Here is a 16,312-nt window from a genome sequence, read left to right on the forward strand (position 1 = left end):
GACTTAACACTCTAATCTTCTCATAAACAATCTCACTATTCACCATGTTGCTCATATAGCACATTTGCACATTTTGCACACTAGTGAACTGTGAACTTTGAGTTGTGACATGCACATTACACACATTCACATATTCAGATGGCACATTTGCACACCACAGATCTGTGAATTTTGAAGTGTGACTTTGCACATTATTCTGCACATTTTGTTTATTGTCTTGCTCATAACTGGACATGGTTCTGCATTCCACTTCAATTCTTTATATTTTATTATATTTCTATTTTTATTTTTATTCAATTTTATTATTTGTATGTAATGTAATTTAAAAGTCTTTTTATAGCTAAAGTTTTTTTTGCTAAATTTTTCTTTGTTTCTAATTTGTAAAATTATATTTTTCTTACTTTATACTGAAATTTTTCTTTTGAATTGTTAGGTCATCAGCAGGTCGTATAAGCATTTCACTTCAAATCATACTGTGTATGACTGTGTATGTGACAAATAAAATTTTAATTTTAATTTTGATGACAAGGAAGTGAGTACATTATCTGTAAATTTTTGTTCTGGAAGTGAACAAGCTAATCAATTTAAATTGAACTTCCTTCTAGAGGAAGGGGGCAGGTTTAACAGTCAGCTGTTCTGTGTGAGTGCTCTTCTACTTTTTCAAGACCACAACAAGCAGCTTTCTCTCTCAGTGTGCCAGTATGTTTTTTTTTAAGTGTGGAGTTTATCAAATTCACGAAATGTACAGAGGACTGCTATCTATGATTGGTATGTGTTTATTTACAACTAACATAATTAACGTGATCATTTACAATTTATGTTTTCAATTAATTATTTTATAACATACATTTGAGTTTGGGCATTAAACTCTTATGTTTTTGAATTCTGAGGAAACAACATTATTAAAACAAGTAATCATATTTGTTCTTATGAAATAAATGTGGTCTGAATTAATTTGTATGTTACAGTCATATGGAGTGTGACCGGGTTCAACATTCAACTAAGTTCCGTGAAGAATTTCACAAATGACGATCCGCTCTTTGGGCAAAACACTATTCAGTCAACAGATAGGTTGGTCGTTTATATATATAATACACACACACACAAACAACTGTTCTGTTGTTATGAAATGATTTAAAAGGTTTGATTTACCTTTTTACATGAATTACAGGAAATACAGGAAATAGTTGTTCAGAGAGCAGAAAAATGTTGGGAAAATAGTTTGTAAGAAGTAAGATAGGACTAGAAATGTCCACAGTTATTCCTGGGGAATATATATATGCTGCCATTTAAAACATTTGGGATCAGTAAGCTTTTTATGTTTGTTTTTTCTTTAAGCAGATTCTTATGCTCATCAAGGTTGCATTTATTTGATCAAAAATACAGAAAAAACTGTAAAATTGTGAAAAATGATTGCAATATAAAATAACAGTTTTCTATGTTAATATACTTTGAAATATAATTTATTTCTGATCATTACTCCATAATAATAATAATATCCTAATTATCATGTTTCTGTTCCTTCCCAAACAAATGGAAAACTTCTCAGCTGCACTCAGAAGAATGACTGCGTCAAACTAAATTCTGATGGTAAGTTTGTCTTTGTCTTTTCATAACTTTTAAAACATTTCTTTGTTAATTTCACTGATTTACAGAATTACTTTTCCACTGTAAAAATCTTATGACATCAATGTCTTTTTAAAAGATGAAAAATCTACAGGTCTGAGACTATCAGTGTCAGTATCTAGCCTGACATCAGAGGAGGAACAGCGTGTTGTGGTATGTATAAAAATGTATAGATTGGCACGGTAAATCTTCACAGTAAAATCAGTTTGTCTTTTTTTACATAAGTGACAAACAGATATGTATCGGTTCCCCTTCAGTGGGAAAATGGTGGGAAAATAGCATGTGAAAAGTGATAATGTAACTATCAGGATTAAGTCAGCAACACTGTGATGTCAATAACTGTGATGTCACTTAAAACTGGAGATGCACGATTGCCTTTTTTTTGTACAGTGTAATGAACTGATTACTGATTGCCTTTTTTCTTTAAGCAAAAAGATGGCATTGCGTATTTTTTTTTTTTTTTTTTTATTAAAAATTGATCTTATAATTTTAGGAATTTAAAGCAAAACAGAGGGATCTGACTGTAGCATTGTCAAATTATGCTAAAATGCAAATTCACCTTCAGCCAGTAGGTGGCACTTACAGAACGGCAGCAATATAGCGTTCATAAAGCAGCTGTTTACCGCTGTACATAAAGCAGCTGCACTCATAAACACTACTTTAAGAAATTTCCTCTTTGTGGGACAAATAAAGGTTTATCTAATCTAATCTAAATCAGTAGTGGTGTAATATATAACCCCCTCCCCACTTCCTGCCTCATTTATTACCAGTCTGGATAAGTAAAAAGAAACAACAATGACTTGTATATTCATGGGAAGCCAAAAATGAAATAGAACACACTGTAAGAAGAATAAATGGAATACAAAAAGTTATCCGAAAGCTTAAAACTTTAGTCGCCCTAGTTTAAGCGGAAGCATGAGGCACGAGTACAGTAGCACCGTGAATAAACTTCAGAAGATGTTGAATGATATAGTACATATTATTGAAATGTATCATGCCTTGTGTGATTCTTCAATAAATCACGGACCCCAAGAAAGTATACATTATCCATAAGTCCTGAAGGACTAATTAGTCCACAAGAAATAAACTCTAGATAGGAGCATTTTACTTGTATAATATATATAATACCTCAGACCAAGGTAAACATCTCAGACAGGAACTAACAGTTGGAATTTGCTTTAATCAAGTCCTAGACGTGATTGTTTGCACCTTTTGGGGACAGATGGTAATTTGCATGAAAGACACTGGGATTGCCACACCATCTACACTGAGCAAAATATCTCTGTATATCTCATGATCTGTATTACCTTTTAGTTTACTTCTTGCAAGAATAAGACCATTGTACCAAACACACAGAGACAATTTAAATGATACCAAACATGACTGTGAAAATCATTGTCATATTTTGTCATGCTTTGTGTGCTCTGCTTTATGTGTCCACCTCGTCATGTGCTGGTCCACCCTGTCATTTTAAAATAATATTTTGGTGAAATTTACTCTATGGTGATATTGACCTGTAGAACATTATATTATGCTATATTGACCATTCTGAGTAAGAGGAGATGGGTGAGTGACTTTGTGCGCATGTTCTCTCATCAAGATGTGAAAATAGATGTTAATACACTGTGTGTGTTGCCCGTCCCAGAAAATCAAAGTGTCTGAGGTTCTGTAAACCTTACAATTTACAATCAATTTATAACTGTGTTGTGTTACACTTGTACGTCGTGGAGGAGCATGTTGTAAAATGAATGGATGTATGTTTTAGCTGAGGGCGCCATCTTCTTGCGAGATGCAGGAATTCATTAGGCATGCAACTCTTAAGGGTATTCTCGTTCTGGCGGTGCATTGTGGAATTGAATGAGTGCACTTGAGAACATCCACTATGGTTTAAGACACCACAGTACTGCACAAATCAACTCAAAGGTTGGAACTGTTGACACTGGTTACCCCTGCTACAGTAACAGTACCATTAACGTTTTTAAAATTAAACCATGTGCTTACTCTTAGGCTCAGTCAGAGTGATTTTGTCTCTCATTTAATACAATCTGCCACAAATTATCATTAAAATAAGACATTAACATTTGTTTGTTTAGTAAAAATGATAGTTGAATATATTCAATTCAATTCAATTCAAATTTATTTGTATAGCGCTTTTCACGATACATATTGACATATTGGCAAATTGACATTTTTACAATATATGTAGTAGTAGCTTGATGTACATATGGTAGAGATGTGTGGTAAAGATCAATTAATGATGTAATCAAACAGACAAAGAACACCGTAAATTAGTAGCAGAATTCGGTAGTGCTGTATGTTGTTCCAGGGTTGGTATCATCTGAAGTCCTCTGAGGGGTTGGCATCATCTCTTCTTAAGTGTTCTGGATCCAGACTGGAGCTTGTGAATTCCTAGTTACCTCGGGATGTCAATCCCATGGCAGAAACAGAGAACAAATAGGAACATAATTAGCGTAGCTGCTGTTCAAACTAAGAAAAGAAAGATTTGTTAAACCAGAGCTAAAAGATTAATAATGAACATTTGATCAGATATAACTGCAGGAAAAGTTTATGAGATGCATTATTCGAATGATTGGCTAAAAAGATGTCTTTAATCTAGATTTAAACAGAGAGAGTGTGTCTGAACCCCGAATGTTGTCAGGAAGGCTGTTCCAGAGTTTGGGTGCCAAATGTGAAAAAGCTCTACCTCCTTTAGTGGACTTTGCTATCCTAGGTACTACCAACAGTCCAGAGTTTTGTGACCTTAGGGAGCGGTTGATGGATTGTAGCGTGGTAGAAGACTAGTTAGGTACGCAGGAGCTAAACCGTTAAGTGCCTTATAGGTAAGAAGTACTAATTTATAGCTGATGTGGAACCTAATAGGTAGCCAGTGCAGAGACTTTATAATTGGGGTAATATGATCATATTTTCTTGACCTGGTAAGGACTCTAGCAGCTGCATTTTGGACTATCTGTATCTGTTTATTGAAGATGCAGGACAACCACCTAGTAGTGCATTACAATAGTCCAGTCTAGAGGTCATGAATGCATGAACTAGCTTTTCTGCGTCAGAAACAGGTAACATGTTTCGCAGCTTGGCAATGTTTCTAAGATGGAAGAATGCTGTTTTTGTAACATGAGAAATATGATTTTCAAAAGACTATTTACTGTCTAATATAACACCCAGGCTTTTGACTGTAGTGGAAGTAACAGTATATCCGTCTAGTTGTGAATTGTAAGTCAAAAGATTCTGTGTATTGTTTTTAGGTCCAATAAGTAATATCTCTGTCTTATCTGAATTTAATAGCAGAAAATTATTGGAAAAATTGGAAAAATATGAAAGATTACTTAATATTTAGATTTGTTTTTTCTCTCTTTTTCTCTCAAGACGTGTGATCAAGTTCACATAAAAAAGTCATTTACTGAGAATGTGAATGGAGATTGCAAACTGATGAGAAATCCCACTAGGAAAGTCGTATTGAATCCTGCTGCATTAGGTAAGATTTGATGGTTTATAATGTTATTTCACATGGAATTTCAAACAGATAAAATCCTGTTTTGATTTTCCTAAACTTTTTCGTCTTAGACAACTACAACAGCAACAACAACAACAACAATCATTATCAAGGTGGGTGGATTCATCAAGGTGAGCCCACCTGAGAGAAAGTGAAATGAACTCTTATATTAGTCTGACTCTTTCAAAGAATCTGACAGACAGTGACACAAAAGATGCAGATAAGGATTATGATGGTACTGTTTAGCTATTAAAATAAATTAATATTACACTTCATTATGTCATGCTGGTGGCTTTGTACAAGAGAAAGAGAATACAAGAAACAGTTTCTATGCATCTTTTGTAGATGCTGGGACAGAGATTGCTTTTGTGCTGGACGGCTCTGGTAGCATTGAACCTGACGACTTTCAGAGAGCCAAAGACTTCATCTACAATGTCATGTCCAATGTTTGGAAAGCATGTTTTAACGCAAGTATAAACTTAAGCATTTCAATGAGACACATGTATAGCCAATTATTGTTTTTAAGTAAAATTTAAAATGTATAATTATATATTTTAAAAACTCTCACTCTCTCTTCAGTGTGACTTTGCGATAGTGCAGTATGGCAGTAGGATCAGGACAGAGCTGTCACTGCTAGACAGTAAGAATCATGCCACAGCCTTGCAAAAGATCAAAGAAATACAGCAACTTGGCAATCTCACAAAGACCGCCTCAGCCATCCATCATGTCCTGTGAGTTTAAAGATTATGATGTGAAATACTACACATTTTACACCTTAAGTGTTTTATTGGCATGCAGCACTTTTGTTCGTGATATGTTAATGTCATGGTCTCATTGGATTTGTTTGTTGTTTACAGCACAGATATTTTCATCCCTGAGAATGGATCAAAAAATAACTCTAAAAAAATTATCATTGTATTGTCTGACGGAGAAATTTTGGGAGACGCAATGAAACTTACTGATGTTTTGAACATGCCACAAATGAAAAGTGTCGTTCGCTATTCCGTAGGAGTAAGTGTCCTGTTTACTTCTGATTTCAACAGCATTTTAGATAATAAATGACATTTAATTAGTTTTTAATGGTACATGACCTGTTAGAATTACAGATGCACATTACTGTAATTTATTTTAATCTTGAAAACACTTCTAAGTTCACCAGTCCAACTAAAACAGTCATATCAGCTGTGTTACTCACAGTTTGTTATTCTATAGTTAATGATTTTAATGTGGTTTAACAAAATAAACCATAAAACCCAAACACTTGGAAATAAATAAAACACAATAAAATCATGTTATCTTTAGGTTGGTGACGGTATTCTGAAAAAACCTCGAGCAGTACAAGAAATGAAGGAAATAGCAGATCCTGATCAGTTTGTCAGTGTTTCTGATTATGCCTCATTAGATGACATTCGGTCCTCACTGGAACAAAATTTAATTGAAGGTAAGAAGGTTTTCATCAGACATTACATTTTATAATAGAGAAAGGGGCAGTATTGTGTAGTTATATTCGACAGTTGCCATTCTAAAATCTGACATTATGACTTGCTTTAAATTAAAAGTAAAATTCGGTAATCACAGTCTTACCAAGCACAGAAAAGTCAGAGGAACGTCATTGATCAACAACAAAAACAAAAATGTACAGACACAAATAGGATTTGATGGGCACTTTTGAAATGCTTCTTCATGACTCTTTGAAACATTTGTGAATCTTTTGTTTCAAATCAGTCTTTTAGAGCTTGTTTTTTAAGTCATGTGATTTCAGCAAAAAAAGCTACATCTTCTAGCTACATCACATTTCAAAACATTAAAAAATTGTGAAGGTTCATTGCTATATTGCATTGATCTTGTTAACCAATGAATGAGTGTCTAATGGTTTTAACTGATCTTGGGTCATTTTTTATTAATTTTATGAATTTTAATAATTATGTATAATACAAAGAGGAAAATGGTAAATTATGCTTCTTGAGGAAAAAATTTCAGGAATATAGTGGTCCAATGGTGCCCCCAAGTTTGAACTTCCAAAATGTAGTTTAAATGCAGGCTCAAATGGCTCTAAACGATCCCAGCCGAGAAAGAAGGGAATTATCTAGCAAAACGATCAGTCGTTTTCTAAACAAATTGACAATTTATATAATTTTAAACCTTAAACGCTCATCTAGGCTAGGTCTGCATGAACTCTGTTTTTTTTCCGGGTCAGTAAGGTCAATACAGTTAGGGTATGTCGACAAACTCCCATCTTGTTTTCTTCCCCAACTTCAAAATCATCCCACATCGCTGCAGAAGTACCGACCCAGTGTTTACAAAGTGGACATGCAAATAACATCTAATGTCCTTTACAAAAAAAGGGTAAAACAGCAATGTAGGACGATTTTGGCATTGAGAAAAAAAAAAAAAAAGATTTTTTTGACATACCCTAACTGTATTGACCCGGTTTACACAGAGTGCGCGTGCACATCGCAGAGACGAGACAAGATGAGCAATTGAGGTTAAAAAGTATATATATTGTCAGTTCGTTTTGAAAATGACCGATCGTTTCACTAGATAAGACCCTTCTTCCTCGGCTGGGATTGTTTAGAGCCCTTTGAAGTTGCATTTAAACTACATTTTGGAAGTTCAAACTTGGGGCACCACTGAAGTTCACTATATGGAGAGAAATTCTGGAAAGTTTTCCTCAAGAAACAGAATTCTTCACGACTGAAGAAAGAAAGACACAAACATGTTGGATGACAAGGGGGTGAGTAAATTATCTGTAATTTTTTTTTTCTGGAAGTGAACTTCTTTAAATTATTTGTATTTTGTCGTCTTTACTACTAAATTTACTAAAAATATTTAGTGAAATCGTTGGGGGATGGGGTAGGCACCCTTTAATGTTGAATATAACATTTTAATCACAATATTGCCAGTTACTTGGTCTATTTTTGCTCTGTCAGTTGCAAACAAAGAATCAAGAATCAAGTGTTGCATTTCCACACAACATGCTTGTGGTAGTTGTACTACAGATGCATAGAACAATGTCGCAAAAGAAGGCATTATTTCTATACTGATGTTTCAGATCTTCTTTTGTAGATGCTGCGAGAGAGATTGCTTTTGTGCTGGACGGCTCTGGTAGCATTCAACCCGACGACTTTCAGAGAGCCAAAGACTTCATCTACAATGTCATCTCCAATGTTTGGAAAGCGTGTTTCAATGCAAGTATAAACTAAAGCATTTTAATGAGACACATTTATAGTAATATAGTAAAATTTAAAATGTATAATTATATATTTTAAAAACTCTCACTCTCTCTTCAGTGTGACTTTGCGATAGTGCAGTATGGCAGTAGGATCAGGACAGAGCTGTCACTGCTAGACAGTAAGAATCATTCCACAGCCTTGCAAAAGGTCAAAGAAATACAGCAACTTGGCATGATCACAAAGACCGCCTCAGCCATCCATCATGTCCTGTGAGTTTACAGATCATGATGTGAACTACTAGACATTTTACACCTTAAGTGTTTTTTTGGCATGCAGGACTTTTGTTGGTGATACGTTAATGTCTCACTGGTTTTGTTTGTTGTTTACAGCACAGATACTTTCATCCCTGAGAATGGATCAAAAAAGAAGTCTAAAAAAATGATCATTGTATTGTCTGACGGAGAAATTTTGGGAGACCCAATGAAACTTACTGATGTTTTGAACATGCCACAAATGAAAGGCGTCACTCGCTATTCAATAGGAGTAAGTGTCCTGTTTACTGCTTATTTCAGCAGCATTTTAGATAATAAATCACATTTATTTATTTATTTTTTAAAGGTACATCATCTGTTAGAATTTCAATTGCACATTACTGTAATTTATTTTAATATGTTCTTTAAGATACTTCTGGGTTCACCAGCCCTACTAAAACATTCATATCATCTACATTATGCACAGTTTGTTACTATATAGTTATAATGATTTTATTATGGTTTAACAAAATAAATCATAGATCCCACTTTCAATAATATCATCTTATGTTTAGGTTGGTGACGGGATTCTGAAAAAACCGACAGCAATAAAAGAGATGATGGACATAGCAGATCATGACAAATTTTTCAATGTTTCCAACTATGCTGCATTAGATGACATTCTGTCATCACTGGGACAAAGTTTAATTGGAATTAAAGGTAAGAAGGTTTTCATCAAACACTGCACTATATAACAGAGAAAGGCAGTTTTGTGTTATTGGATATATATTGGATAGTTCACATTCTACAATACAACATTATGACTTGCTTCTGAAGCCATTGTAAAAGTAGGTAATCAAAGCCTTACTAAGCACAGAAAAGAGTTGTAAAAATAAGTAAATTTTAAAAAAAATAAATAAATAATAGTAATAATAATAATAAAAAATGTTATAAAAAAGTATTTTGGTGACAGGACCAGAAAGCATTACACACTAATAAAACAACAACAACAATGAAAAACTATAAAAATTGTAAATTAACATTAAACAAGAGTAATAAATGTGGTTCCTAAAATATATTTTATTGATTGTTTACAATTCAAAAGCATTTACTCATGTCAATAATTATGACTTTTGTAAAGCATTACCATTATGTCTGTTCTAATAATTCTTTTATCTTCTTGTGTTACTTGTAGATGTTAGCAGTCACATAGAAGGAGGGCAGGAGGATGATGGTGTAGATGAGAAAGCGGAGAATGTCACGCTACAAGGTAGGAAGGTGTTACTTGGATATTCATAGATAAGGAAGGAGTTTATTGATGTTCGATTACAATAATACATTTATTGGCTTTTTAGAAGAAGACTGAGGATTTACACTAAGAGAGGTCCCATTCAGAAAGAACTTGAAAGTTATCCACAACTTTTAATTAAAGGAAAGGAAAGGAAGACTTCAATAAAAGCTGGTTTGGAAATTATAAGTGGAAAAATTTAACCTGATTTGATTTAGACCTTTAAAAGGACATGAGCTTTAAACTCATCATAAATCATCAAGACAGCCCAACAAGACAGTGATGATCAGTTGCTTAGGAAATTAAGTCAGGAGTACAGTCACAGATGGTTTGAAAGCAGCTACATTTTATACTATCTGTGTTGATGCAACTCCTGAATCCTAAACAGAACCCGCTCCGGTTTGTTGATGAGAAAGATTCATGAGTGCTTGATTGATGTCGTTCATGCAAAAGGCACATCTGTTGCTGGCGATCTGCTGGAAACATTAGAGAAGATCGGTTTTGGTGTGAAGAATATAAGAGGACAAGGCTATAATGGTTGTGCTGCCATTTTAGATTTGTCTAAGTGTACTCATGAATGAGAGAAGTGAAAAGGATACTTTGTACATTGGTATGCTTATCACCTAAAACTGCTTGACATGCTGCAAGAACGCAGCCATAACATAACTTTTTTTGAGTTAGTTCAACAACCCTACTCATTCATGCAAGGATCTCTGAGTGCACTGAGCGGAATTCTATCAGTAACAGGAGTTCTCTAACGATATCTCCAAAAAGAAGACATGGACATTAGTACAGCTGCTCTGCTGGTTAAAGGATTAGTTCACTTCCAGAACAAAAATTTACAGATAATTTATTCACCCCTTTGTCATTAAAGATCTGCATGTCTTTCTTTCTTCAGTCGTAAAGTAACTATGTTTCTTGAGGAAAACATTTCAGGAATCATCTTCATATAATGAACTTCAATGGTGCCCCCAAGTTTGAACTTCCAAAATGCAGTTAAAATGCAGCTCCAAATGGCTCTATACAATCAGAGGAAGAAGGGTCTTATCTAGGGAAACGATCAGTCATTTTCGAAACAAATTGAAAATTTATATACTTTTTAACCTCAAATGCTCATCTTGTCTCGTCTCTGCAATGCGCATGTGTAGTCTGTGTAATCCGGGTCAATACAGTTAGGGTAGGTTGAAAAACTCCCATCTCGCTTTCTTCTTCAACTTCAAAATCATTCCTACTTTGCTATTTTACCTTTGTTTTGTAAAGGGTGTTTGATCATCTTTGCATGTTCACTTTTTAAACACTGGGTCGGTACTTCTGCAACGATGTAGGAAGATTTTGAAGTTGATGGGAGTTTTTCGACATACCCTAACTGTATTGACCCAGAAAAAAGTTCACACAGACATAGAGAAGACAAGCGTTTGAGATTAAAAATTATATAAATTGTCAATTTGTTTCGAAAATGAATGATCGTTTCACTAGATAAGTCGCTTGTTCCTCAGCTGGGATCATTTAGAGCCATTTGAAGCTGCATTTAAACTGCATTTTGAAAGTTTAAACTTGGGGATGATTCCTGAAATGTTTTCATCAATCAATTTCTTATCGACTGAAGAAAGAAAGACATGAACATCTTGGAAGACAAAGGGGTGAGTAGAGTAGATAACAGTTGACAAAGCCAATTATTTCTAGTCAGAAAGATAAGATGAAAGTCAGTTTTTATTTTGCAACTATGGATCTCAGAATACAAAGTATCACTGACAGATTCAGCAGCGAAATTTTGCCTCTCCTCAAATGTACCGTCTGTCTAACAAAACCCTTCATTTGAAAATCTTCCACATATGGAAATAGATGAAACTGAGAACAGGATGTCCATCCACAGATTACAACGAGAAGAGCAAGGTTTTAGCAGTCTTTTGGACATTTTCAGTTATATGACTGAGAAGAAATACCTAAAGGCTTATCCTGAACTCAGTGAAAACAAGAAACATGTGGTGAACAAACATTAACCATGACAAAACAAAAAGCAAGGCAACTATTAAACCAGGAACTAAAACGAAGGAAACTGCAACACAGAGACAGTGTGATGAAATAAAAACAAGACTTATAACAGAAACATGGTTGGGCTGGTGAAAGCAGGAACCACGAGTTAATGTGCATTTTGCTCAGTCACAAAAAAAACAATGCCACATCAGAATCAAGTTGTTGTGTCTTTTGTAGATGCTGGAACAGAGATTGCTTTTGTGCTTGATGGCTCTGACAGCATTCAACATAACGACTTTAAGAGATCCAAAGACTTCATCTACAATGTCATGTCCAATGTTTGGAAAGCATGTTTCAATGCAAGTATAAACCAAGGCATTTTAATGAGACACATTTATAGCCATTTTCATTTTTGAGTACAGTTAAAAAGGTATAACTCTCTGTCTTAAGTGTGACTTTGTGATAGTGCAATATGGTAAGGAGATCAGGACAGAGCTCTCACTACTGGACAGTAAGAATCATGCCAGAGCTTTTCAAAAGGTCAAGGAAATACAACAAATTTTCAGTATCGCAAGGACTGCCTCAGCCATCCATCATGTCCTGTGAGTTCACAGATTATGATGTGAAATACTAGACTTTTTACACCTCAAGTGTTAGCATGCAGCATTTTTGTTGGTGATACGTTAATGTCTCACTGGTTTAATTGTTGTTTACAGCACAGATATTTTCATCCCTCAGAACGGATCAAAAATGAACTCCAAAAAAATAATAATTGTATTGTCTGACGGACAAATGTCGGGAGACCCAATGAATCTTGCTGATGTTTTGAACATGCCACAAATGAAAGGTGTCATTCGCTTTTCCATTGGGGTACGTGTCTTGTTTACTGCAGTAGCATTTAAGATAATAAATCAGATTTTAAAGGTACTTTTAAAAGTACATCATATTGTGGAGCTACAACTATAGATTAATTCATTTAATGTTGTCCCTGAAGGTGTTCACTTGTCCTACTAAAACATTCATAACAGCTATATTACTCATGGTTTGTTACTGTATAGTTCATGATTTTATTATGGTTTATCAAAATGAATCATAAAACCCACAAACTTGCAATAACATCCTGTTATCTTTAGGTTGGTGAAGGCATTCTGTCTAATCCACAAGCAGTACAAGAGATGAGGGAAATAGCAGATCCTGATAAGTTTTACACCGTTTACAATCATAGTGCATTAGAAGACATTCTTTCCTTAATGGACCAAACAGGTATGAACGTTTGATTTAACTTGTGACTCAGCTTAGCAGTTTCTGTGCAATTAAGACAAATTATATGTTAAACAATGTCAAAAAAAAACTGTAATAAATCTTAAATGTTACAGCTGATGTTTTCATCATAATTTGCTATTTGTCTATAGTAAATTTCTTTTTCTAAGTTTAATTTGAAAGTCTTTCTCATGCAGGGACTGATTTTCACCCTCCTGCTCAGTTCACAAAAATATGTGTCAAGGTCTGAAGGCTCCAGATCATGGATGAAGATGGATAAGATTCCTTCTTCAAACAGAAGTGGAAAACCGTTTACTCATCTTTTTTATGATTATCAAAGTAGATTTAGTCATGATTGATAATAATAGTAAAATGTCTTTAGATGTCATTAGAACCACCTTTCTAATTGTCTGGTTAAGTTGTTGTTGTTGTTTTTTTTTTGGCCTTTTTTATGCTTTTTAATGGACAGGATAGTAGAGAATGACAAAAAATTGTGGGGTGTAGAGTTGGGAACAGAAATGGCAAAGGACTACAAGTTGGGACTCAAACTCAGGTCACCAGAGGTGCAATTGCACTATATGCACTGGAAAACGCATAAAAACGTGACTGATTCTCTCACAGGTAGATATGAAAATTGAAGACACATTTCTATCTATAACTTACCATTTTAAGACAACTGTGCACCAAAATGTATCTACGCATTGGAAGCTGAAGCTGTCGCAGAAACATCTTTGTATTTAGATGTAGCTTACTTTAAAGAGGTCATCCGATGCCCATTTTCCACAAGTTGGTATGGTTCTTTAAAGTCTTAATGAGAAGTCTATAACATACTTTGGTTAAAAATTCTCAGTGGTAATGTAAAAAACACCCTTTTTACCTTTTTACGTAATGAGCTCTGCTCACCCCATCCCTCTCTTCTGTGGGGTAATGAGCCGTAATGTTTACTTTAGCTGCAAAAAACCTTTATACTCACATCTACTTTAGATGCATAAAAAACTCATATCTGCTGTAGGTGAAGATAGGTCACGAGGGGATATTTCTTATATGAAATTTTAAAAATACCACTGGGTTGTTTTTTTTTTTTTTTTGTTTTTTATTGCAGGGTGGTTGTGTACACACGCTGCCAACACACATTTATGTTCAAACAACATGTAAAAGTTAGTTTTGCACCCGATGACCCCTTTAAAAAATAATATTAATAATAATAATTTATTTTCGTAATTATTTAATTTTGTTAATTATACATACTGCCGTGCTAGCTTTTTGGGTATATTAGTCATTTTTTATTCAGCTTAATTTGTTCATTATCAATAAAAACTATTAAAATACTTTGTCTAAAGATCAAATATTTCCTGTCTAGTACACCAAAAGAGTAGTATATCCAAATTCATAGTATTTTCAAAACCAGTATGATTATGAATAGTATGAATGAAATACGGATATACTACATTCGCCATGTTGCCATTGTCATGTGATCTACAGGCGTCAGTTGCATCTCTTCAAATCCTGTCCCATGGCCTCATGAAACAGTAAAGTGTACATCAAATGCTCACTTCAGAATCTCACTCAAAGTAGTTGGTCATTCGTGTACTTTTTGTCTACAGTTTTTTTGAATATTATGAATTTGGACATACTACTCACCTCGCATACTGTTCTTTACACATCTTTTTCCATCAATCCTACTTCATTTTATAGTATGGGAGGCATTTCTGGTTTGGGGAAGTTTCACTCAAAAAGACAGAAACAAAACATTTCAAATCATAATGCTGCAAATAATCCTTATCCATCAATTTAACTGAATGAGCTGTACATTTTTCCTTCACGTTTTAATTTCAGAGCAGCAGAATAACGTAATGCTCGATATTTTAATGTGACATGATATAACAAAGCTCTTTTTAAGCTCTTTGATTTTTGCCCTGATTTTCAGCCGATTTACAAACTTTACAAACATTTTCTCCCTCAACTTCAAAAATCATTTCAAAATCATCCTACATCGCTGCAGAAGTACCGACCCAGTCTTTACAAAGTGAACATACAAAGGAGATCAAACACCCTTAACAAAAAAGGCAAAACAGTGATATAAGACGATTTTGAAGTTGAGGGAGAAAATGAGATGGGAATTTTTCGACATACTCTTAACTGTCATGATCCGGAAAAAAACAGTTCAGGCAGAGTAAGACAAGATGAGTATTTGACATTAAAAATTTGTATTATTTTTATGAAAATAACCAATCGTTTCACTAGATAAGACTCTTCTTCCTCGGCTGGGATCGTTTACAACCGCATGTGGGATCGTTTGAAGCCGCATTTAAACTGCATTTTGGACGTTCAAAATCGGGGCACCATAGCAGTCCAAAAATCCTGAAATGTTTCCCTCAACATAATGTCTTTACGGCTAAAGAAAGAAAGACATGAACATCTTGGATGACAAGGGGTGAGTACATTATCTGTCAATTTTTGTTCTGGAAGTGGACCTCTCCTTTAAAGAACCATCTCTTTCTTACCTTTTTGTAATCTGAAGAACCTTCTTTCGCCACGAAGAACCTTATGTGAAACAGAAAGGTTCTTCAGATGTTAAAGGTTCCTTTTTTTAAACAAAAAAGGCATTGTGAAGCACCTTTATTATTTATTATTTAAGAGTGAAGTTTAGAAGCAACCATGGATAAAGTAGGTAAGTATTTGATTTTTGGACACAGCATTATTCCACAGGATGCATGCAGTTTTAGAATTAACCATCAGAGGGCTTAAAGGTACACAGTGTACATTTAAATGGCTCAGTGTGAAAAATGCCATCACCTGATAGATTGCATGTTAGCAAAAAACAGGAACAGTTGTGATGATTATATATATTTTTTAAATTCTCTGCAGTTCCTTTGTTTTTGTCTTTGATCATGTAATATATAGGCCTGTAATTTCCTACTGCCATATTACTGATATTAAAACAATATCACACGTGGCTGTGATTTAACCAGTTGTAACTGTGATGTAACATGGTGTCAGATATTTACCATATTTATTTATTGGTTTTAAGGATATTTTTCTGGTGTCAACTGGTGTCATCAGAGAAGGAATGCCTTTCCAAAGCAGAAGCAAATTTTCAGATTTCGATTAAAGATTACCAAGACAAATATTTTATTTTTTATGTGGATCAACTTGCACCGGTTAATTGTTCACCTCAAGAATAGCAATGTGCGCTAACAAAGTAACGTTTTTTAAAGTAAAAGTGTAC

The 16,312-nt window shown here is 34.4% G+C and overlaps 1 protein-coding gene across 1 annotated transcript; it reads left to right on the forward strand.

The window, feature by feature from the left end:
• Positions 1-666: 666 nt before the first annotated feature.
• On the forward strand, positions 667-14,318 carry itgae.1 (integrin, alpha E, tandem duplicate 1). Its single transcript, XM_051128768.1, has 20 exons — positions 667-768; positions 969-1,071; positions 1,550-1,590; positions 1,721-1,779; positions 5,011-5,119; positions 5,209-5,250; positions 5,483-5,604; positions 5,717-5,868; positions 5,995-6,148; positions 6,440-6,578; positions 8,204-8,325; positions 8,428-8,579; positions 8,700-8,853; positions 9,137-9,281; positions 9,757-9,831; positions 12,061-12,182; positions 12,274-12,425; positions 12,540-12,693; positions 12,957-13,086; positions 13,281-14,318. The coding sequence occupies exons 1-20, from the start codon at positions 702-704 to the stop codon at positions 13,331-13,333; spliced, it is 2,247 nt and encodes a 748-aa protein (XP_050984725.1). The 5' UTR covers positions 667-701; the 3' UTR covers positions 13,334-14,318.
• Positions 14,319-16,312: the final 1,994 nt, after the last annotated feature.

Source organism: Labeo rohita, chromosome 15 (assembly GCF_022985175.1).
Source record: "Labeo rohita strain BAU-BD-2019 chromosome 15, IGBB_LRoh.1.0, whole genome shotgun sequence".
Lineage (NCBI taxonomy): Eukaryota > Metazoa > Chordata > Actinopteri > Cypriniformes > Cyprinidae > Labeo > Labeo rohita.

Bases quoted from the DNA above. Each gene is read 5' to 3' on its own strand.
- itgae.1 (XM_051128768.1), top strand. From the start codon at position 702: ATGTTTTTTTTTAAGTGTGGAGTTTATCAAATTCACGAAATGTACAGA. The intron at 8,580-8,699 runs GTGAGTTTACAG...TGTTGTTTACAG, and splicing joins TCAGCCATCCATCATGTCCT to CACAGATACTTTCATCCCTG. The intron at 8,854-9,136 runs GTAAGTGTCCTG...TCTTATGTTTAG, and splicing joins TCACTCGCTATTCAATAGGA to GTTGGTGACGGGATTCTGAA.